Here is a 16,529-nt window from a genome sequence, read left to right as displayed (position 1 = left end):
ACAGAGCAGAAGGGCTGCTGTCTAGCCCCCCACCCGGGACCTCCTGTCCCTGGTGGCCTGCAGGTGGAACAGGCAGGACTGAAGCCCCACCCCCACCCCACAGGCCGAGGGTCGCTGCCTCAGGAGCCCCTACAGCTGCGGCAGACAGTGGGGGGGGGGCATGGGCGTGGCCCAGCGTACAACGCCTCCTATACCACGCAGGTGAATCGAGGATCCAGGGCCTGGGGGCAGCCTGGGGGCAGCCTGGGGCAGCGGCAGGAAGGCCAGCAGCTGATGGTGGAGACCTGCTCCTGCAGCTGCCACGTCTGCCCCCTGCCGGCAGGAGCCGAGTACTGCAGCTGTGCCAGCAGCCGGCCTGGGGTGAGGAGCGTCCCCCCAATCCCCAGTGCGGGCCCTAGGGACACTCTACCAGGACCTCTACCAGGACCGGGAAACTCATCGCTCCCCTGCCTCTCTGGCCGCCCTAGGCCCTGCAGCTGAGTAGGGGATGCTGGGGTCGGGGGTCCTGCCCTAGAGAGCACAGGACATGATGGACAGGTCTGTCTTCCAGCCTGTCAGCTGGACTGCCAGGTGGCCATCGGCCACCTCTGCTGGGAGCCCCTGAAGGGGCTGCTGGGGGGTCCCTCACACCTGCTTGTGGTGCCTAGAGGGCCGGGTGGGGTGGCAGTGGTCCCAGCAAAGCCTCCACATGCAGGGCTGGATCCCGGCAGTCTTACCCAGCAGGCTCCCAGGGCCAGCGCCAGAGGTGGGTGTCCCTCCCTCCAGAGGGTGTCCTGAGCCCCCCTGCCCCCGCAGAGACCCTCCCACCCTGGAGGTCTTGGGCGCCCAAGCCGAGCAGCAAGGCAAGGCCCCAGCAAGCATCTTCCACCAGGCACTCCACTCCCCCCGTGGACGAGCCCCCCCGCCGTGGACGAGGTCCCCTCCCCGTGGACGAGGTCCCCTGAACTCACTCCCCCCCGTGGACAAGGTCCCCTGTACTCACTCCCCCCCCGTGGACGAGGTCCCCTGTACTCACTCCCCCCCCCCGTGGACGAGGTCCCCTGTACTCACTCCCCCCCCCGTGGACGAGGTCCCCTGTACTCACTCCCCCCCCGTGGACGAGGTCCCCTGTACTCACTCCCCCCCCCGTGGACGAGGTCCCCCTGAACTCACTCCCCCCCCCCCGTGGACGAGGTCCCCTGTACTCACTCCCCCCCCCGTGGACGAGGTCCCCTGTACTCACTCCCCCCCTCCGTGGACGAGGTCCCCCTGTACTCACTCCCCCCGCCGTGGACGAGGTCCCCTGTACTCACTCCCCCACCCCGTGGACGAGGTCCCCTGTACTCACTCCCCCACCCCGTGGACGAGGTCCCCTGTACTCACTCCCCCCCCATGGACGAGGCCCCCCCCCTGTGGACGAGGTCCCCTGTACTCACTCCCCCCCCCCGTGGACGAGGTCCCCCTGTACTCACTCCCTCCCCATGGACGAGGTCCCCTGTACTCACTCCCCCCCCCCGTGGACGAGGTCCCCTGTACTCACTCCCCCCCCATGGACGAGGTCCCCTGTACTCACTCCCCCCCCCCGTGGACGAGGTCCCCTGAACTCATTCCCCCCATGGACGAGGTCCCCCGTAACAGTGGCTGGCAGACCCGGAGGGCCTGGGCTGCAGTGGCTCCCTGGAGGCCGCCACAGTTGGGCCTGCACGGGTGCTCAGCTTACGCAGCTCTGCCCACTGCCCACAGGTGCCACAGCTGCTCTCGGCCGTGGCAGCCTCTGGTTTGCCCGCCTGTCCTGTTGTGGAGCTGCCGGACGCTCCACAGGGCCGGGTGTCCCCACCAGGGCCAGTGCTGCTGCAGGCCATCGCACACCACAAGGGAACGGCAAGGGGGTCAGGTCTCAGTGGGTGGCGTCTCCCACGGATGCTTCCGGGGGCTCAGTGGAGGCCAAACCCAACGCTGGACTCCCAGCACCTGAACCATCCCTGCGTGGCCATTGGCTCCTCGATGGAGGGCAGCGGCGCGGCGAAACCAACCGGGTGCGGACCAGCCCAGCACCCCTAGGCCATGGGCAGCAGCCGTGCCCACACACCGGCTTACTCATCAGGCCCCGCTCTGGGTGCCATGCCCCAGGGCAATGGTGTGTGTATGGGAGGAGCTGCCCCACGCAGGGACCCTCTGGCCTGGTGTGTCCACACCTGTGGACAGGTGTGTGCACAGGCCAGGTGCAGCTGCCTCAGCCTCAGGGTGCACCGACAGGTCTCAGGGCCCCTGGGCTGCTCTGTACGAAATTGGTGGCTGCACCTGGTGATCACCCACACCGGGTGACCCCAGGGCACCCTAACACCTCCTTGAGAAGCTAAAGCAGCCAAGCTGTGGGGACCAGGGGGCCCCGGCTGCAGGGCCAAGACCAGCCTCGGGCCATCCCTGCTGGCTGCGTCCACCCCTGCTCCCACCAGGGGACACTGCCTACACCAGAGAAGTGGGGGTGTGGGGGAGGGGGCCAGGGTGTCAGGAACAAGATTTCGCCAAAGCAGCCCCAGGCTCCCGCCATGTGTCCCAGAGTCGGGGCAGCGCCTCGGCCCCCACTCAGCGCTGCCCTTGGGGCAGGCAGGGGACCCAGAGCGCGACGCCCTCCGTGCGGAGCTGCGGTCAGCAGAGCAGGTGGTCCAGTGAGCAGGCGGGGTGCAAGTGGCACAGGTTTATTGACGGTGGGTGACCGGCAGGGGGAGGGATCGCCAGCCAGCCCAGGGCCAAGCAGGGTGCGAGGGGGTGGAGCTCAGGCAGGGAGGGGGCGTCGACTCTGCTCTTCGAGGCTACAGCCAGCAGGCCAGGAGCTGGGGCCTGGCCTAGCGCCCACCTGGCAGCCCATGGCGTCTCTCTGGGCAGCATTTGCATAGTGACCAGCTGATGGGCCTTGGCCTGACCAAGGGCCGTGGCTGGGCAGAGCTCCTTTCAGGAGGCAGGAAAGTGAAGGCATCGGTGGTCCCGCATGGTGAGCAAAGGCCCAGCCCAGGGCGGAGGCGGAACGGCAGCCCGCCCCCGACCTGTGGCAGGCAGGGCCAGCGTCCGGGGGCCCTCAGGGGCCCACAGAGAAAAGACGCAAGACTAAGTCAGAAGGAGGTCTTTGTAGAAAACCCGGCCGGCCTGTAACAGAGCGTCGTCCCGGGCGGGCGGCACCCGGGGGCTGTGGGCGGGCAGTGGGCGAGGAGGAGGCAGGCATAGGTGTGGGGCTGCCCGGCACCAGTCCTGGGCAGCCAGCCCCGGGCCCTCGGGACGCCAGCGTCCTGCCCGTGCTGGGGTCACTCAGTGAGGTCCTGGGGCTGGGTCCCCGATGGGCTGCCTCCTGCCCCTGGCTTGCTGGCGGCCAGCCACCAGCCCAGGCCTACACGAGGGGCCTCTGGAGGGGCCGGAGGAGACCCAGCAGGCAGGGCAGGTGGGCGCAAGGCCACACCGCTGTGAGTGGTTTGTGACTAGAGCAACCCAGTTCGCAGGAGGAGGGGTCACCTGAGGACAGAAGGCCCCCAGGGCGGGTGGGGGGCACCAGACGACACAGCACCAGCTGGGGGACCCCGGGGCTTCGGAAGGCTCAGGGCCAGGGTCCCTCTCCCGCCCCTGGGGTCGGGGCAGTGCAAGACGGGAAAAGCAGGCAGGCAGAGCCCCCCACTGCCGGCCAGGGGCCATGGGAGTCCCCGGCCGCCCTAGCTCTCCCCCAAGTGCAGAACGATGAATTCCTGGATGCACCTGCGGTACTGGAGCTCCGTGGGGCTGCTGCCCGCCAGGGGGCCCGGCTGGCCCGGGGGCGCCTCAGCCTCCCGCATCTCCTCTGCCATGCGCGCCAGACGGAGCCTGGGGCAGGGGGAGGGGCGCAGTGTGAGGCCGCAGGCCCCGCCCCGCCCCGCCCCGCCCCGTCCCGTCCCGCCGCCCGCCCGCCTGCCCGCCCCCGCGCTCACAGCGTGACGATGTCGGCGTTGGCTGCCTGCACCGCGATGCTCAGCGGGTCCTGCTGCTCGTGGTCCAGGGCGTGCTGGTCCGCGCCCCGCTTCAGGAACAGGCAGACGTGGCTGGGGGCGAAGGGCGCGTCGGGGTGTGCGGGCAGGGATGGGCGGTGCAGGGCGGGCAGGACTGGGTGCGAGGCGGCGTGGGGCGGGATGGATGGGGCGCAGGGCGGGCGGGGCACGATGGTCGGTCCCCCGGCCGCGGGGCGGCGGCGGGGGGGGGGGGCACTCACCCCGTTCGGCCCAGGAGCGTGGCGTGGTGCAGGGGCGCCCGGCCCCGGCTGTCTCTTTGGTTCACGTCCGCTCCGTTTTGCAGGAGGAATTCGCAGATGATCAGAGAGCCCTGCGGAGCCCGACGCTCAGGCAGGGCCACTGCACCCCAACCCCAGCCCCGGGGCCCCGGCCGGGACGGGCGGGCGCGCTCACCCCCAGCACGGCCTGCACCAGCGGCGTCCTGCCCTCGTCCTCTGCATCCGCCCAGTTGACCTCTGCCCCTTGGGCCAGCGCCGCGGCCAGCGCGGGGAGGTCCCGGGTGCGAGCCGCGCGGTTCGCCAGCAGCCCCGGGTGCAGCTCACGCACGTCCATCAGGCCCCAGGCCTCGGCCTCGGCGTCACCGTCCACCTCGCCACTGGACTCCTCGGACTCCGCACCCTCTGGGGGGGGGGGGGGACGCACCGCTCAGGGGGTGGCGGGGGCTGTGGAGGGTCTGCGGCGAGGTGAAGAGGGGACACCCACCCTCCTCTGTGACGCTGTCCACTGTGGAGCCCGCGCCGAAGGCCAGCACGTCGGAGCTGCCGTCCGAACTGCCCCCCAGGCCGCTGTCGCTGCTCAGACCTAGGGCAGCAGAGAGGGAGGCCTGGGCGGAGGGCGTCCAACTGCCCCTTGGGGGACGCACCCACCAAGTGGCACAGGGAGCCCCGCCGGCTGTGAGGACAGCAGAGGAAACCAAGGGGCAGCTCCAGGGAGCCACCAGCCCACCCCAGCACAGGCCTCGGGAAGCCCACCCCTCCCCAGTCAGCAGGGAGGCCACCTGCCCTGGGGTCTCTGAAACCCAAGCAAGGCAGGAGCTCTGAGAGGGACCCAGCCTAGGGCCGCCAGCGCCCTCTGCGGCCCACACCCTCACCCCCCAGCGCCCTCTGCTGCCCACACCCTCACCCCCCAGCGCCCTCTGCTGCCCACAGCCCCACCACCCCAGCGCCCTCTGCTGCCCACACCCTCCCCGCCAGCGCCCTCTGCTGCCCACACCCTCCCCCCAGCGCCCTCTGCTGTCCAACCCCACCCCCCCAGCGCCCTCTGCTGTCCACACCCTCAGCGCCCTCTGCTGCCCACAGCCCCACCCCCCAGCGCCCTCTGCTGCCCACACCCTCCCCCCCAGCACCCTCTGCTGCCCAACCCCCACCCCCGCCAGCACCCTCTGCTGCCCAACCCCCACCCCCCCAGCGCCCTCTGCTGCCCACACTCCCACCCCCCAGCGCCCTCTGCTGCCCACACCCTCCCCCCCAGCGCCCTCTGCTGTCCAACCCCACCCCCGCCAGCACCCTCTGCTGCCCAACCCCCACCCCCCAGCGCCCTCTGCTGCCCACACCCTCCCCCCCAGCGCCCTCTGCTGCCCACACCCTCCCCCCCAGCGCCCTCTGCTGCCCAACCCCCACCCCCCAGCGCCCTCTGCTGCCCACACCCTCACCCCCCAGCACCCTCTACTGCCCAACCCCCACCCCCCAGCGCCCTCTACTGCCCAACCCCCACCCCCCAGCGCCCTCTGCTGCCCACACCCTCACCCCCCCAGCGCCCTCTGCTGCCCACACCCTCCCCCCAGCGCCCTCTGCTGCCCACACCCTCACCCCCCCAGCGCCCTCTGCTGCCCACACCCTCCCCCCAGCACCCTCTGCTGCCCACACCCTCCCCCCCAGCGCCCTCTGCTGCCCAACCCCCACCCCCCAGCGCCCTCTGCTGCCCACACCCTCACCCCCCAACGCCCTCTACTGCCCAACCCCCACTCCCCAGCGCCCTCTGCTGCCCAACCCCCACCCCCCAGCGCCCTCTGCTGCCCACACCCTCACCCCCCCAGCGCCCTCTGCTGCCCACACCCTTCCCCCAGCGCCCTCTGCTGCCCACACCCTCCCCCCAGCGCCCTCTGCTGCCCAACCCCCACCCCCCAGCGTCCTCTGCTGCCCAACCCCACCCCCCCAGCGCCCTCTGCTGCCCACACCCTCCCCCCCAGCGCCCTCTGCTGCCCACACCCTCCCCCCCAGCGCCCTCTGCTGCCCACACCCTCACCACCCCCAGCCCTGCTCACCCCCGCACCAGCACACATCACTTCCCTGTGCCCACAGGGTGCCACCCTAGCGTCCGCCGCACCAGCCCTCCAGTCGGCCCCCCAGCCCCACCCCCGGGGATGCCCTGTCTCAGCCCAGGCCCTCGGGCGTGGAGCACCTGCCCTTGCAGTGGCCGCCCGCAGGGCAGGGCAAGCCTCCCCTGGCCCCTGCTCGGCTCCCCTGGCGGGGCTGGAGGGCCCCGGCGCACTTACTGCGCGGCCCAGCCCCAGCGGCCCCTGCGTCAAAGTAGGAGAACAGAGAGTCCAGCTCGTCTGGGCAGAAGAGGGAGTCCCGGCGGAACCTGCGCTCCAGAGCGGCGGCTGCAGGGCGGGGCGGGGTGCAGAGCGCAAGCTGAGCCCAGGGGCCGGCGCCCTGCGGCCTGAGCTGGGGGTGGCCCCGCTGGCAGCCCCCGCACCTGAGGACAGAGCGGCCACGGAGGGCGGCACCGGCTCCAGCCGACCCTTGCGGCGAGTGGCGGGGGCGTGGGGCGAGTGGGCGGGGCGCCGCTGTTTCTGCGCGCGCCAGCGCCGGGGGGCCTCCCGGGCTGGGGCGGTGGGCAGCTTCCGCAGGAACTTCTTCTCCACGTACTTGTCCTTGATCCACGCCTCCTTGTCCTGCCTGGACCAGGGGCAGACATGAGCCGCGCTCCTGCACGGGGGCTCCCCCGGCCGGGCAGGCCGCGCCCGCTCACCTGGAGCTGCTGGCCGTGGGCTTCCTGCTGCCCAGGCCCTCACACTGGGCCTCGTAGATCTGGTTCACCACGCTGTTTCCGAGCTCACACATGAGCTGGTGGCAGAGGGACGTGCCGGGGTCAGCCCGAGCTCACTGCGCAGCCTCCACCCGCCCCACCGCACCCGCCCTGCGGGCCCAGCGCCTTGCAGAGCCCACACCCACCTTCAGCAGCTCGGGCTCCCACGAGTCCAGCGTCAGGGACCGCACCTTGGAGCAGTGGACGCCCAGGCTCCTGGACGGCAGGGGAGGGGCTGAGCCAGGGTGAGCGGGTGCGGCTTGCCCCCCCAGCCCCAGGCGGGGACCCCACCTGTGGATGCCCGAGCACTCGATGCAGAGCAGGACGCCCAGGTTGATGCTGGCCCAGCGGGGGTCCGGCTGGCCGCAGTCGCCGCACTGGCCGTTCCCCGCCGCACTCTGCACGCGCTGCAGCGCGCTCTCGCCCTTGGCGCTGCGCTCCCGGGAGTCCGTGGCCGAGTCGATGCTGCTGGTGGACGGGGACGCTGTGCGGTCCAGCCTCTGCGGGGACACGGAGGGGCCACTTGGTCCTGTGGGGCTCCAGCAGGCTCCCTCATGCACACTCACGACACGTACACACTCCCAAATACTGCACACGTGATGTTCACACACGCAAACTGCACGTGCACATGCACGCACACGCATGTTGCATACTCCCAAATACTGCACACACGCATGTGCGCACACCTGCAAATGCCACACACACGTGCGCGTGAGCCTGTGCAAGAAGCACTGCATGGACACAGGATGCTCACGTGTACATGTTGCACGCACACACGGGGACACGCAAGCACCACATGTACACGCGGACGCAGTCTGCAGGAGCTGTCCCGCCGCAGCACACGCGTGCCGTGCGGGGCACACCTCACTGTAGCAGCTGTCCGGGCTCTCGCGGTAGGCAGAGGCGATGCTGGCCTGCACGGCTTGAACCCAGGCCTGGCGCAGCTTCTCAGAGTCGGCCTGCAGCATGCAGCTCCTAGGAGGAGGGCGCGGTCAGCGCGGGCGGGCAGCGGCTCCCCCGCCCCTCCCCGGGCTGGGCCTCCTCACTTGGCGGGCGACACCACCTCGAAGCAGAACCTGCGCTCCATGTCCTCACATGGCTTCACGGAGCACAGGCGGAGGTCGTCCACCACCACGGTCAACGCGTCCTGCGGGCGGCACCATGGCGCCCCACAGCTCAGCCCCACCGCGGCCCCGACTGCAAGAGGCTTCCAGCTGTCCACTCTCGTCAGAGTCCCCAGCCCGGACACACCCACGCAGGCCTGACACACCCACCCTCGGCGCCCCACACCCACCCTCACCCCACACGCCCACGCACGGCCTCATACACCCACCTGCCTGTGGCCCCGATGCACCCACCCTCTCCCCGACACGCTCACCACAGCCCCGACACGCCCACCCTCAGCCCGACACGCCCACCCTCTCCCCGACACGCCCACCCACAGCCCCAACGTGCCCACCCTCAGCCCCGACGTGCCCATGCATGGCCCGACACGCCCACCCTCACCCCGACGTGCACATGCATGGCCTGACATGCCCACCCTTGGCCCAACATGCCCACCCACAGCCCCGACGTGCCCACCCACAGCCCCGACGCGCCCACCCTCACCCCAACGTGCCCATGCATGGCCTGACACGCCCACCCTCTCCCCGACACGCCCACCCTTGCCCAGGCAGCACCCGCTGGCTGCACACCTTGAGTCTCTTCTGGTAGACCAGCTGGCTGTTCTGAATGGAGAACCAGCGCCTGGGCAGGGTGGGTGGGCACAGAGCTGGGTCAGGCGGGGCTGGCTTTCATCCACACTGCCCGGCTGCCACCTAGGGAGGCTCCTCACCGATTCCACGTCTTGAAGGCGTTGCTGGCCCTCTTGAAGAGGTAGCCCTCCATGACCACGCCGCTGGGTGCGTCCACGTCAAACTCCACTTTGGACTCCTCGTAGGAGAAGTCCTGGGGACGCAGCCGGCCCGTGAGCGCCCCCTGTGAGGCTGGCCCCGGCCCCGTGCTGGGCAGGAGACGCCCGGCTCCCACAGCCCCCACCGCGGTCACAGCTGGGCTCCAGCCACCCCCACCCTGGCCTCGCAGGGCCATCAGGAAGGAAGCAGCCCCTCCCACCCGAGTGCCCGCTCCGGGCGCCTGACACAGGCCCTTTCAGGGTGCCTGCGGCCCTGAGAGGCCTGTGTTCTGCTGCTGGGCAGCGCAGAGGGAGGCCTGGCCACCTGCTCTGCAGGCTGAGCGGGGGCAGGGAGGGACAGCTGCTGCCACTCCCGGGGGGGCCGTGTGGGACAGGACCAGAGCCCCTTAGGGAGCAGACGGTGGGAGGCTGGGAGGTGTCCTTGGTGCTGAAGTGGGTGGTGGCGCAGAGGCCCTGCCTGGTCCCCCCCCAGCCCCCACCCCTCTCACGGAGGCCGCCTACTCACCTGCAGCAGCGTCTGAGGGGCCAGGGCAGGCGCCAGCGGGGGGAGGGGAGACAGCGAGTGAGTGGAGTGAGTGACAGCCCTGCCCCCAGCCCCACAGGGATGCTGGCTCTCTGGTCCCAAAATAGCCGCTCCTCCCACCTGCAGCCGCCCTCGCCCTGGGTGGGGGCCCGGTGCACAGAGCCCCGGAGGAGTGAGCAAGCGAGACCGTGGGGGCCCCTCCAGCGCACGGGGGTGAGGCTGGCGGCCCCTCCTCCGAGCACACACTCAGCGGGGGGCGGGGGCGGGGGCGGGGGCGGGGCTCACCCGCTGCTGGATGGCGGCGTGCTTGCGTTCCATCTCGCGCTTCTCCACAGCAGAGTCGATCACCAGCTGGTCCAGCTGTTGGGGGGACGTCAGGCGTGCCGGGGCCCCTCCCCGTGACCCTAGCCAGGCCCCACCCCTCCCCCAGGCCCACCTCGGCGGCCAGCTTCTTCATGTAGGGGTCCAGCTGCTGGAGGAGGCTGTAGCCCTGGCCAAAGAAGCTGTGCTGGGCGTGCATAAAGGACAGCATCTGGGGGGACAGTGGGCGGACAGTGAGGGGACAGCATGGGGGGGACAGCGGAGGGGGGAGGGGACAGTGGAGGGGGGAGGGGACAGTGGGGGACAGGCTCTGGGGGAGGGGACAGTGGGGGGACAGCATCTGGGGGAGGGGAGAGTGGAGGGGGAGGGGACAGTGGGGATAGGCTCTGGGGGAGGGGACAGCCTCTGGGGGAGGGGACAGTGGGGGGGACAGGCTCTGGGGGAGGGGACAGTGGAGTGGAGGAGGGGACAGCCTCTGGGGGGGACAGGCTCTGGGGGAGGGGACAGTGGGTGGGACAGGCTCTGGGGGAGGGGACAGTGGGGGGACAGCCTCTGGGGGAGGGGACCGTAGGCCAGCGCTGGCCTCACACGGGGACTCAGGACCTCCGCACAGCACTCACAGAATCCAGAATCTCAAACTTCTTCTTGGCCTGCAGGACGTTGATCTGCCAGAGGAAGCACAGGGGGTCCCAGGCACAGGGGGTCCCAGGCACAAGGAGGTCCCAGGCACAGGGGGTCCCAGGCACAGGGAGGTCCCAGGCACAGGGAGGTCCCAGGCACAGGGGGTCCCAGGCACAGGGAGCTCCCAGGCACAGGGGGTCCCAGGCACAGGGGGTCCCAGGCACAGGGGGTCCCAGGCACAGGGAGGTCCCAGGCACAGGGGGTCCCAGGCACAGGGGGTCCCAGGCACAGGGGGGTCCCAGGCACAGGGGGGTCCCAGGCACAGGGGGGTCCCAGGCTGCCTGGAGTTCCTGTACCTGATAGCCCCTCCCCTGACAGTCCCAGAGCCCTGCCCCTGGTGCAGCCAGGGAGCCCCTTCCTCTCCCTCCTCTCCCTCCTCTCCCTCACCTCCCTCCTCTCCTTCCTCTCCCTCCTCTCCCTCACCTCCCTCCTCTCCCTCACCTCCCTCCTCTCCCTCACCTCCCTCCTCTCCCTCACCTCCCTCCTCTCCCTCCACTCCCTCCTCTCCTTCCTCTCCCTCACCTCCCTCCTCTCCCTCCTCTCCTTCCTCTCCCTCCTCTCCCTCACCTCCCTCCACTCCCTCCTCTCCTTCCTCTCCCTCACCTCCCTCCTCTCCCTCACCTCCCTCCTCTCCCTCACCTCCCTCCTCTCCCTCACCTCCCTCCACTCCCTCCTCTCCCTCACCTCCCTCACCTCCCTCCTCTCCCTCCTTTCCTTCCTCTCCCTCACCTCCCTCCTCTCCCTCCTCTCCCTCACCTCCCTCCTCTCCCTCCTCTCCTTCCTCTCCCTCCACTCCCTCCTCTCCCTCACCTCCCTCACCTCCCTCCTCTCCCTCACCTCCCTCCACTCCCTCCTCTCCCTCACCTCCCTCCTCTCCCTCCTCTCCTTCCTCTCCCTCCACTCCCTCCTCTCCTTCCTCTCCCTCCTCTCCCTCACCTCCCTCACCTCCCTCCTCTCCCTCACCTCCCTCCACTCCCTCCTCTCCTTCCTCTCCCTCCACTCCCTCCTCTCCTTCCTCTCCCTCACCTCCCTCCTCTCCCTCCACTCCCTCCTCTCCTTCCTCTCCCTCCTCTCCCTCCACTCCCTCCACTCCCTCCACTCCCTCCTCTCCCTCCTCTCCCTCACCTCCCTCACCTCCCTCCCCGCCCAGTGCCCACAGCTGACCTGGAGCACATAGTCCAGCGCTAGGTGGCGGAAGCACTTGCGGGTGAGGGTGAGGGCGCCGGTGGCCTCCTCCACCTCATGGGGGCGGTGCCTGGGGGCCTGGGCGTTCCTCACCAGCGACAGCTCCACATCCTCCCGCACTTTGTCAAACTGCTTCTTGGTCTCCTTGAACTTCCGCACGTCCCTGGGGCCCAGCAGCGTTGGTCGGGGTCAGGGGTCAGGGGTCAGAGGAGGGTGCACACTGGCTCCTGACATCCTCCCAGCCCGGGCCCCGGCTGGACGAGACTCAGACTGGACGACAGCAGCCTGACATCTGTGGGGCGTCCCCTGTACCCCAGCCCCCACCCAGTCCTGGCCCCCAGGCCTCCGGGAGACCAGCTCTGCCCTCCTTGCCCCACGCCAGCCCAGGCCACTCACTCTCTGACAAAGTTGTGGAGCTGTTGCCGCACAGACCTCTGGGCCTGGTCAAACAGGATCTGGGGGCCAGGGCAGAGGGGTCACTGGGGCTCCGTCCCCAGGGAGAACCAGGGAAGACCCCGCTTGCCAGCAGAGGGCACTGCCCACAGCTGACCCCAGGTCCCAGGGAACGGCCCCTGGCACCCAGAGGCAACAGCTGTGACCACCTGCCCGCCCCACCCCCCAGACTCTCGGCCCCACCTGGCAGCGCCCGCGGGAGGTGGCAGCAGGGCACGGTGGGGCGGCTTCCACCCGCAGTGCCTGTGCACAGCAGGACTGGGGCAGAGCTGGGCGCCCTGCGGGCTCAGGGGAGCAGGGCAGGGGGCTGCTGGGAGACGCAGGGCCCAGCAGGAGCAGATGGACAGCATGGCTGCCACTGAGCCCCCTGCAGCGGTGGGGCCCACTGCTGACTGTGGGGTCACACAGCCCCCAGCGGTGTGGCAGGAGCTCAAGTGGTCAGCTCACCAGACAGCTGCACCCAGGCAGACGCCCCGAAGAACCTCCAGGTTCTCCCCTCCCTAGCCTCGTTGCGGGGTCCAGCCCGGGGCATGCTGGGACACGGCAAATCCCCAGCTGTCCCAGCCCAGGACACAGCGGCAGGGCCTGCGGGGGCCCAGACGCCCCGAAGAACCTCCAGGTTCTCCCCTCCCTAGCCTCGTTGCGGGGTCCAGCCCGGGGCATGCTGGGACACGGCACATCCCCAGCTGTCCGGCCCAGGACACAGTGGCAGGGCCTGCGGGGGCCGAGCCGGGCGTACCATGTGGTAGTTGGCCATCTCCTGCAGGCTGTCGCCGAACCTCTGCAGGCACTCCTGGGGGGAGCAGCAAGAACACGCTGAGGGCACGCGGGGACACGTGACGAGGACAACGACGACACACGTGACGAGGGCACTCAGGGACGGCGACTCCTCCAAGCCCCAGAGCCCTCCCCAGCTGTGGCGCACCGAGCAGCCCCTGCAGCCCCGGGCAGACGCCCACCTGCTCCTGGGCCCAGGCTGCCCCCCCACTTCCACCCCGGCTGCTCACCGAGATGACCGCGTCGCCCTGGCACTGCTGGGACAGATCTCGGACGCCGCTCACGAAGAGCCTGTTGGTGGCCACGTAGGCCTTGCCGGCTTCGATCATGCTGCTGCACAGCTTGACCAGCTGGGGGAGGGGCAGGTGAGGCCGCGGGGTGGCTGGGATCTGACCCAACCCCTTAGTGTCCAGGGCACGGCTGTCTCCCCAGCCAGGAGCAGGCGGGACCTGGATGCTCTGAGATGAGACCCAGGCGGGCAGGGCCCAGGCCCTGGCGTGCAGCTCATGGCCACAGCCCTTCCTGCCTGCCTCCCTCGGCCCCCAACCCACCCGCTCGGGGACCGAGAATCGGGGTCAGTGCCCGGGATGTGTAGAGTGGGACACGAACGGGCAAGGGAGGAGAGAGCCAGGTCCCACACTGGCACACGTGTGCTCAATGCTCCGTCAGTGGCACGCACACACAGAAACACACACGTGTGCACACACATACACATGTGCCCATGTGCGTGTGAATCAGGGAGGCAAGTCCTACCACTCGGCCGCCCCAGGTCCACCCATCCCTCACCTTGTCCAGTTTGGCCTCGGTCTCAACCACGTCTGTCTCTACCTCATCGATGGTGGCCCTGGAACGAGAATGGACACTGTCGGGGTCAGCACAGCGCCTACCCCCACCCCCGAGCCCCGCAGGGGTCCAGCGTGGGAGGGGGCTGCCAGGAACCAAGGTCCAGCTGATCTAGAGCCACAGCCATCAGTGACCGGGACCCCCACCTGGGCTCCGACTGCTACAGCTGGGGACAGGAAGCTGAAGGTGGCACCGGATCCCAAGGACGATGGCCGGAGCCCCAAAGCGGTGCTGCCTGAGACGGGCCAGGGTCCAGCCTCCCAGGACCGTGTCCTGGACCTCTCCTGGGCCCTGGGAGCCCGTGGTGCCTGCCCAGCCCAACCTGACCTGGTGGCTGGCCCCTGCTCTCTGGTTCTGGAAGCCCTGCGGGGCCCCATAGCAGCAGAGGCGGTGGCCTGCATCTCCATCTGGGAGACCCCAGGTGTGCCCACCCTGAGCCCACTCCCCCCACCCGAGGAGGCTGCCAGGCAGCCAGCCAGGGAAGGGTTAAGGCATGACATCACCGGAGAATCCCCGGAAGGCCAGTGGCAGCTGGATGAGGCACGTGACAAACCCCCGAACACACACCCTCTGTCTCTCCCCGGGAACGGGAAGCGTGGAAACTCAGCAGGTTCCCGGCAGCCAGCCGTCGGCTCAGCTGTCCAGCTGGACCCACCTGGACGCCCAGGGAAGCGTCCACAGAGCTGTAGGACAGGCCCTGGCCACAGACCAGGAGCCCCTCACCCCTGGCCACCCCACGCATGGGTGTGGGGGGTGTTCCAGGGCTTCCCAGGTGGGGGGGCGGGGCCGGTGTGTCCCTGTCTTGGGTCAGGAGCTGGGGCCCTGAGGGTCCCTGTCAATCACCCCTCAGCCAGGAAGGACGGAGTCCGGCCCTGTGTCTGCCCAGCCTGGCTTGGGGGAAGGGGACGAGGCTGCAGGAAGCTCTCAAGCTCCTGAGTGGACGCCTGGAGCTGACCCACGAGCTCACAGCGGACGCCTGGAGCTGACCATCACACTCACAGTGGACGCCTGGAGCTGACCATCACACTCACAGTGGACACCTAGAGCTGACCATCACACTCACAGCGGACACCTAGAGCTGACCATCACACTCACAGTGCACGCCTGGAGCTGACCATCCCACTCACAGTGCACGCCTGGAGCTGACCATCACACTCACAGTGGACACCTAGAGCTGACCATCACACTCACAGCGGACACCTAGAGCTGACCATCACACTCACAGTGCACGCCTGGAGCTGACCATCACACTCACAGCGGACACCTAGAGCTGACCATCACACTCACAGTGGACGCCTTGGACACCTAGAGCTGACCATCCCACTCACAGTGGACACCTAGAGCTGACCATCACACTCACAGTGGAGGCCTGGAGCTGACCCACGAGCTCACAGCGGACGCCTGGAGCTGCCATCACACTCACAGTGGACGCCTGGAGCTGCCATCACACTCACAGTGGACACCTGGAGCTGACCATCACACTCACAGTGGACGCCTGGAGCTGCCATCACACTCACAGCGGACACCTGGAGCTGACCATCACACTCACAGTGGAGGCCTGGAGCTGACCATCACACTCACAGCGGACGCCTAGAGCTGACCATCACACTCACAGTGGAGGCCTGGAGCTGACCATCACACTCACAGTGGACACCTGGAGCTGACCATCCCACTCACAGTGGACACCTGGAGCTGACATGCTCACGGGCACTGGGTGGGTGCCCAACTTGAGCCAGCTCCCTGTCCTGGGGGCCCTCAGTGTCCCCCCTTTCCTGCCGCCCGCCCAGGGCTCTCCCAGCACCTTGGGGATGGGAGGGTGAGGCTGCCCCTCCAAAGCCGTGACTCAGCGCCTGGAGCTCCACCCAGGGAGGGGCTGCCCCTTCCCAGGCTCCCTTGCACCCCGACTCCAGCATCCTGAGGCTGCCAGAAGCCCCTCCCGACCCGGAGCCCAGTTCCCCCTTCCAGGGCTGGGGTGACCCCGATCCGTCACAGACCACATCCCCACCCCACCAAGGCTGCCACGAGGAAGCTCAAGTGACCCCCTCGGTGGCATGGACCCCCAGGGACCCTCAAACTCCTGCTGCTGTGGCCTGAGACAAGGTCCAGGCGGCCAGCGGGGCGCGGCACAGGACGGAGGCCAAGTGGACAGCGCTGGCGCCCCCACGGGAAAGCTGGGGCGCCCCTACGGCCGGGGCCGGCGCTGCTGGGACCCGCTGCCCAGGGCGGGGGCCCTGCGGAGGGGACCCCGAGGCCTCCCCCAGGGGTGCGCGCACGTGTACGGCCGTGTGCACAGGCGCGGGGACCCCTCGCGTGTCCGGACGCTCGGGGACGGGCCGTGCGCCCTCAGACAGGGGCAGGGCCGGCCCCACAGCGCGCCCTCCCCGCCCGTCAGCGCGGGGCGACGAAGCCGCGCACGGCTCGGCCCCACCCCGGCCCGAAGCCCCCCCGCCGCCGGCCGTCCACACGCGCGGCCCCGGCTCGGCCGGACATCTCCGCGGCGGCCGCGCGAGGCGCCCCTCGGGGGCTCTTTGTTCGGGTCCCCGGGTCCAGGGGCGGGGCGCGCCGGGCTTTGTCCGAGGCCGGGTCCCGCAGCCCTGCCGCGCCGCACCCACCGGCCCCGCCGCCAGGCACAAAGGCGGCCGCGCCCCCGCACCTGAAGCGCGGCGAGTCCTTGATGCACTCCTCGAACTCCACCGTCATGGCTGCGGCGGCGCGCGGCGCTCCCTCGGTGGAGGCCCGCGGCGCCGAGCGGGGTCCCCTGCCCGCCCGCCCGCGCCGCGCTCGGCGCCCGCCCGCC

General features: G+C 70.1%; 1 protein-coding gene across 1 annotated transcript; it reads right to left on the bottom strand.

Annotated features, from left to right (window-relative positions):
- Positions 1-2,662: 2,662 nt before the first annotated feature.
- Positions 2,663-16,518, bottom strand: ACAP3 (ArfGAP with coiled-coil, ankyrin repeat and PH domains 3). Its single transcript, XM_051840479.3, has 24 exons — positions 16,386-16,518; positions 13,676-13,733; positions 13,120-13,239; positions 12,852-12,905; positions 12,056-12,114; positions 11,639-11,822; positions 10,414-10,458; positions 9,909-10,004; positions 9,758-9,832; positions 9,455-9,466; positions 8,872-8,984; positions 8,732-8,783; positions 8,084-8,184; positions 7,901-8,012; positions 7,329-7,537; positions 7,184-7,253; positions 6,981-7,075; positions 6,705-6,907; positions 6,502-6,609; positions 4,710-4,808; positions 4,401-4,627; positions 4,208-4,317; positions 3,930-4,040; positions 2,663-3,825 (listed from the first exon to the last, which is right to left on the bottom strand). The coding sequence occupies exons 1-24, from the start codon at positions 16,430-16,432 to the stop codon at positions 3,678-3,680; spliced, it is 2,508 nt and encodes an 835-aa protein (XP_051696439.3). The 5' UTR covers positions 16,433-16,518; the 3' UTR covers positions 2,663-3,677.
- Between the last annotated feature and the right edge of the window lie 11 nt (positions 16,519-16,529).

The sequence above is a fragment of the Oryctolagus cuniculus genome, chromosome 7, assembly GCF_051225735.1.
Source record: "Oryctolagus cuniculus isolate XC-2025 breed Fujian yellow rabbit chromosome 7, ASM5122573v1, whole genome shotgun sequence".
NCBI lineage: Eukaryota > Metazoa > Chordata > Mammalia > Lagomorpha > Leporidae > Oryctolagus > Oryctolagus cuniculus.
The sequence above is the reverse complement of the archived record's forward strand: the minus strand, read 5'-3'. Positions and strand labels throughout refer to the sequence as shown.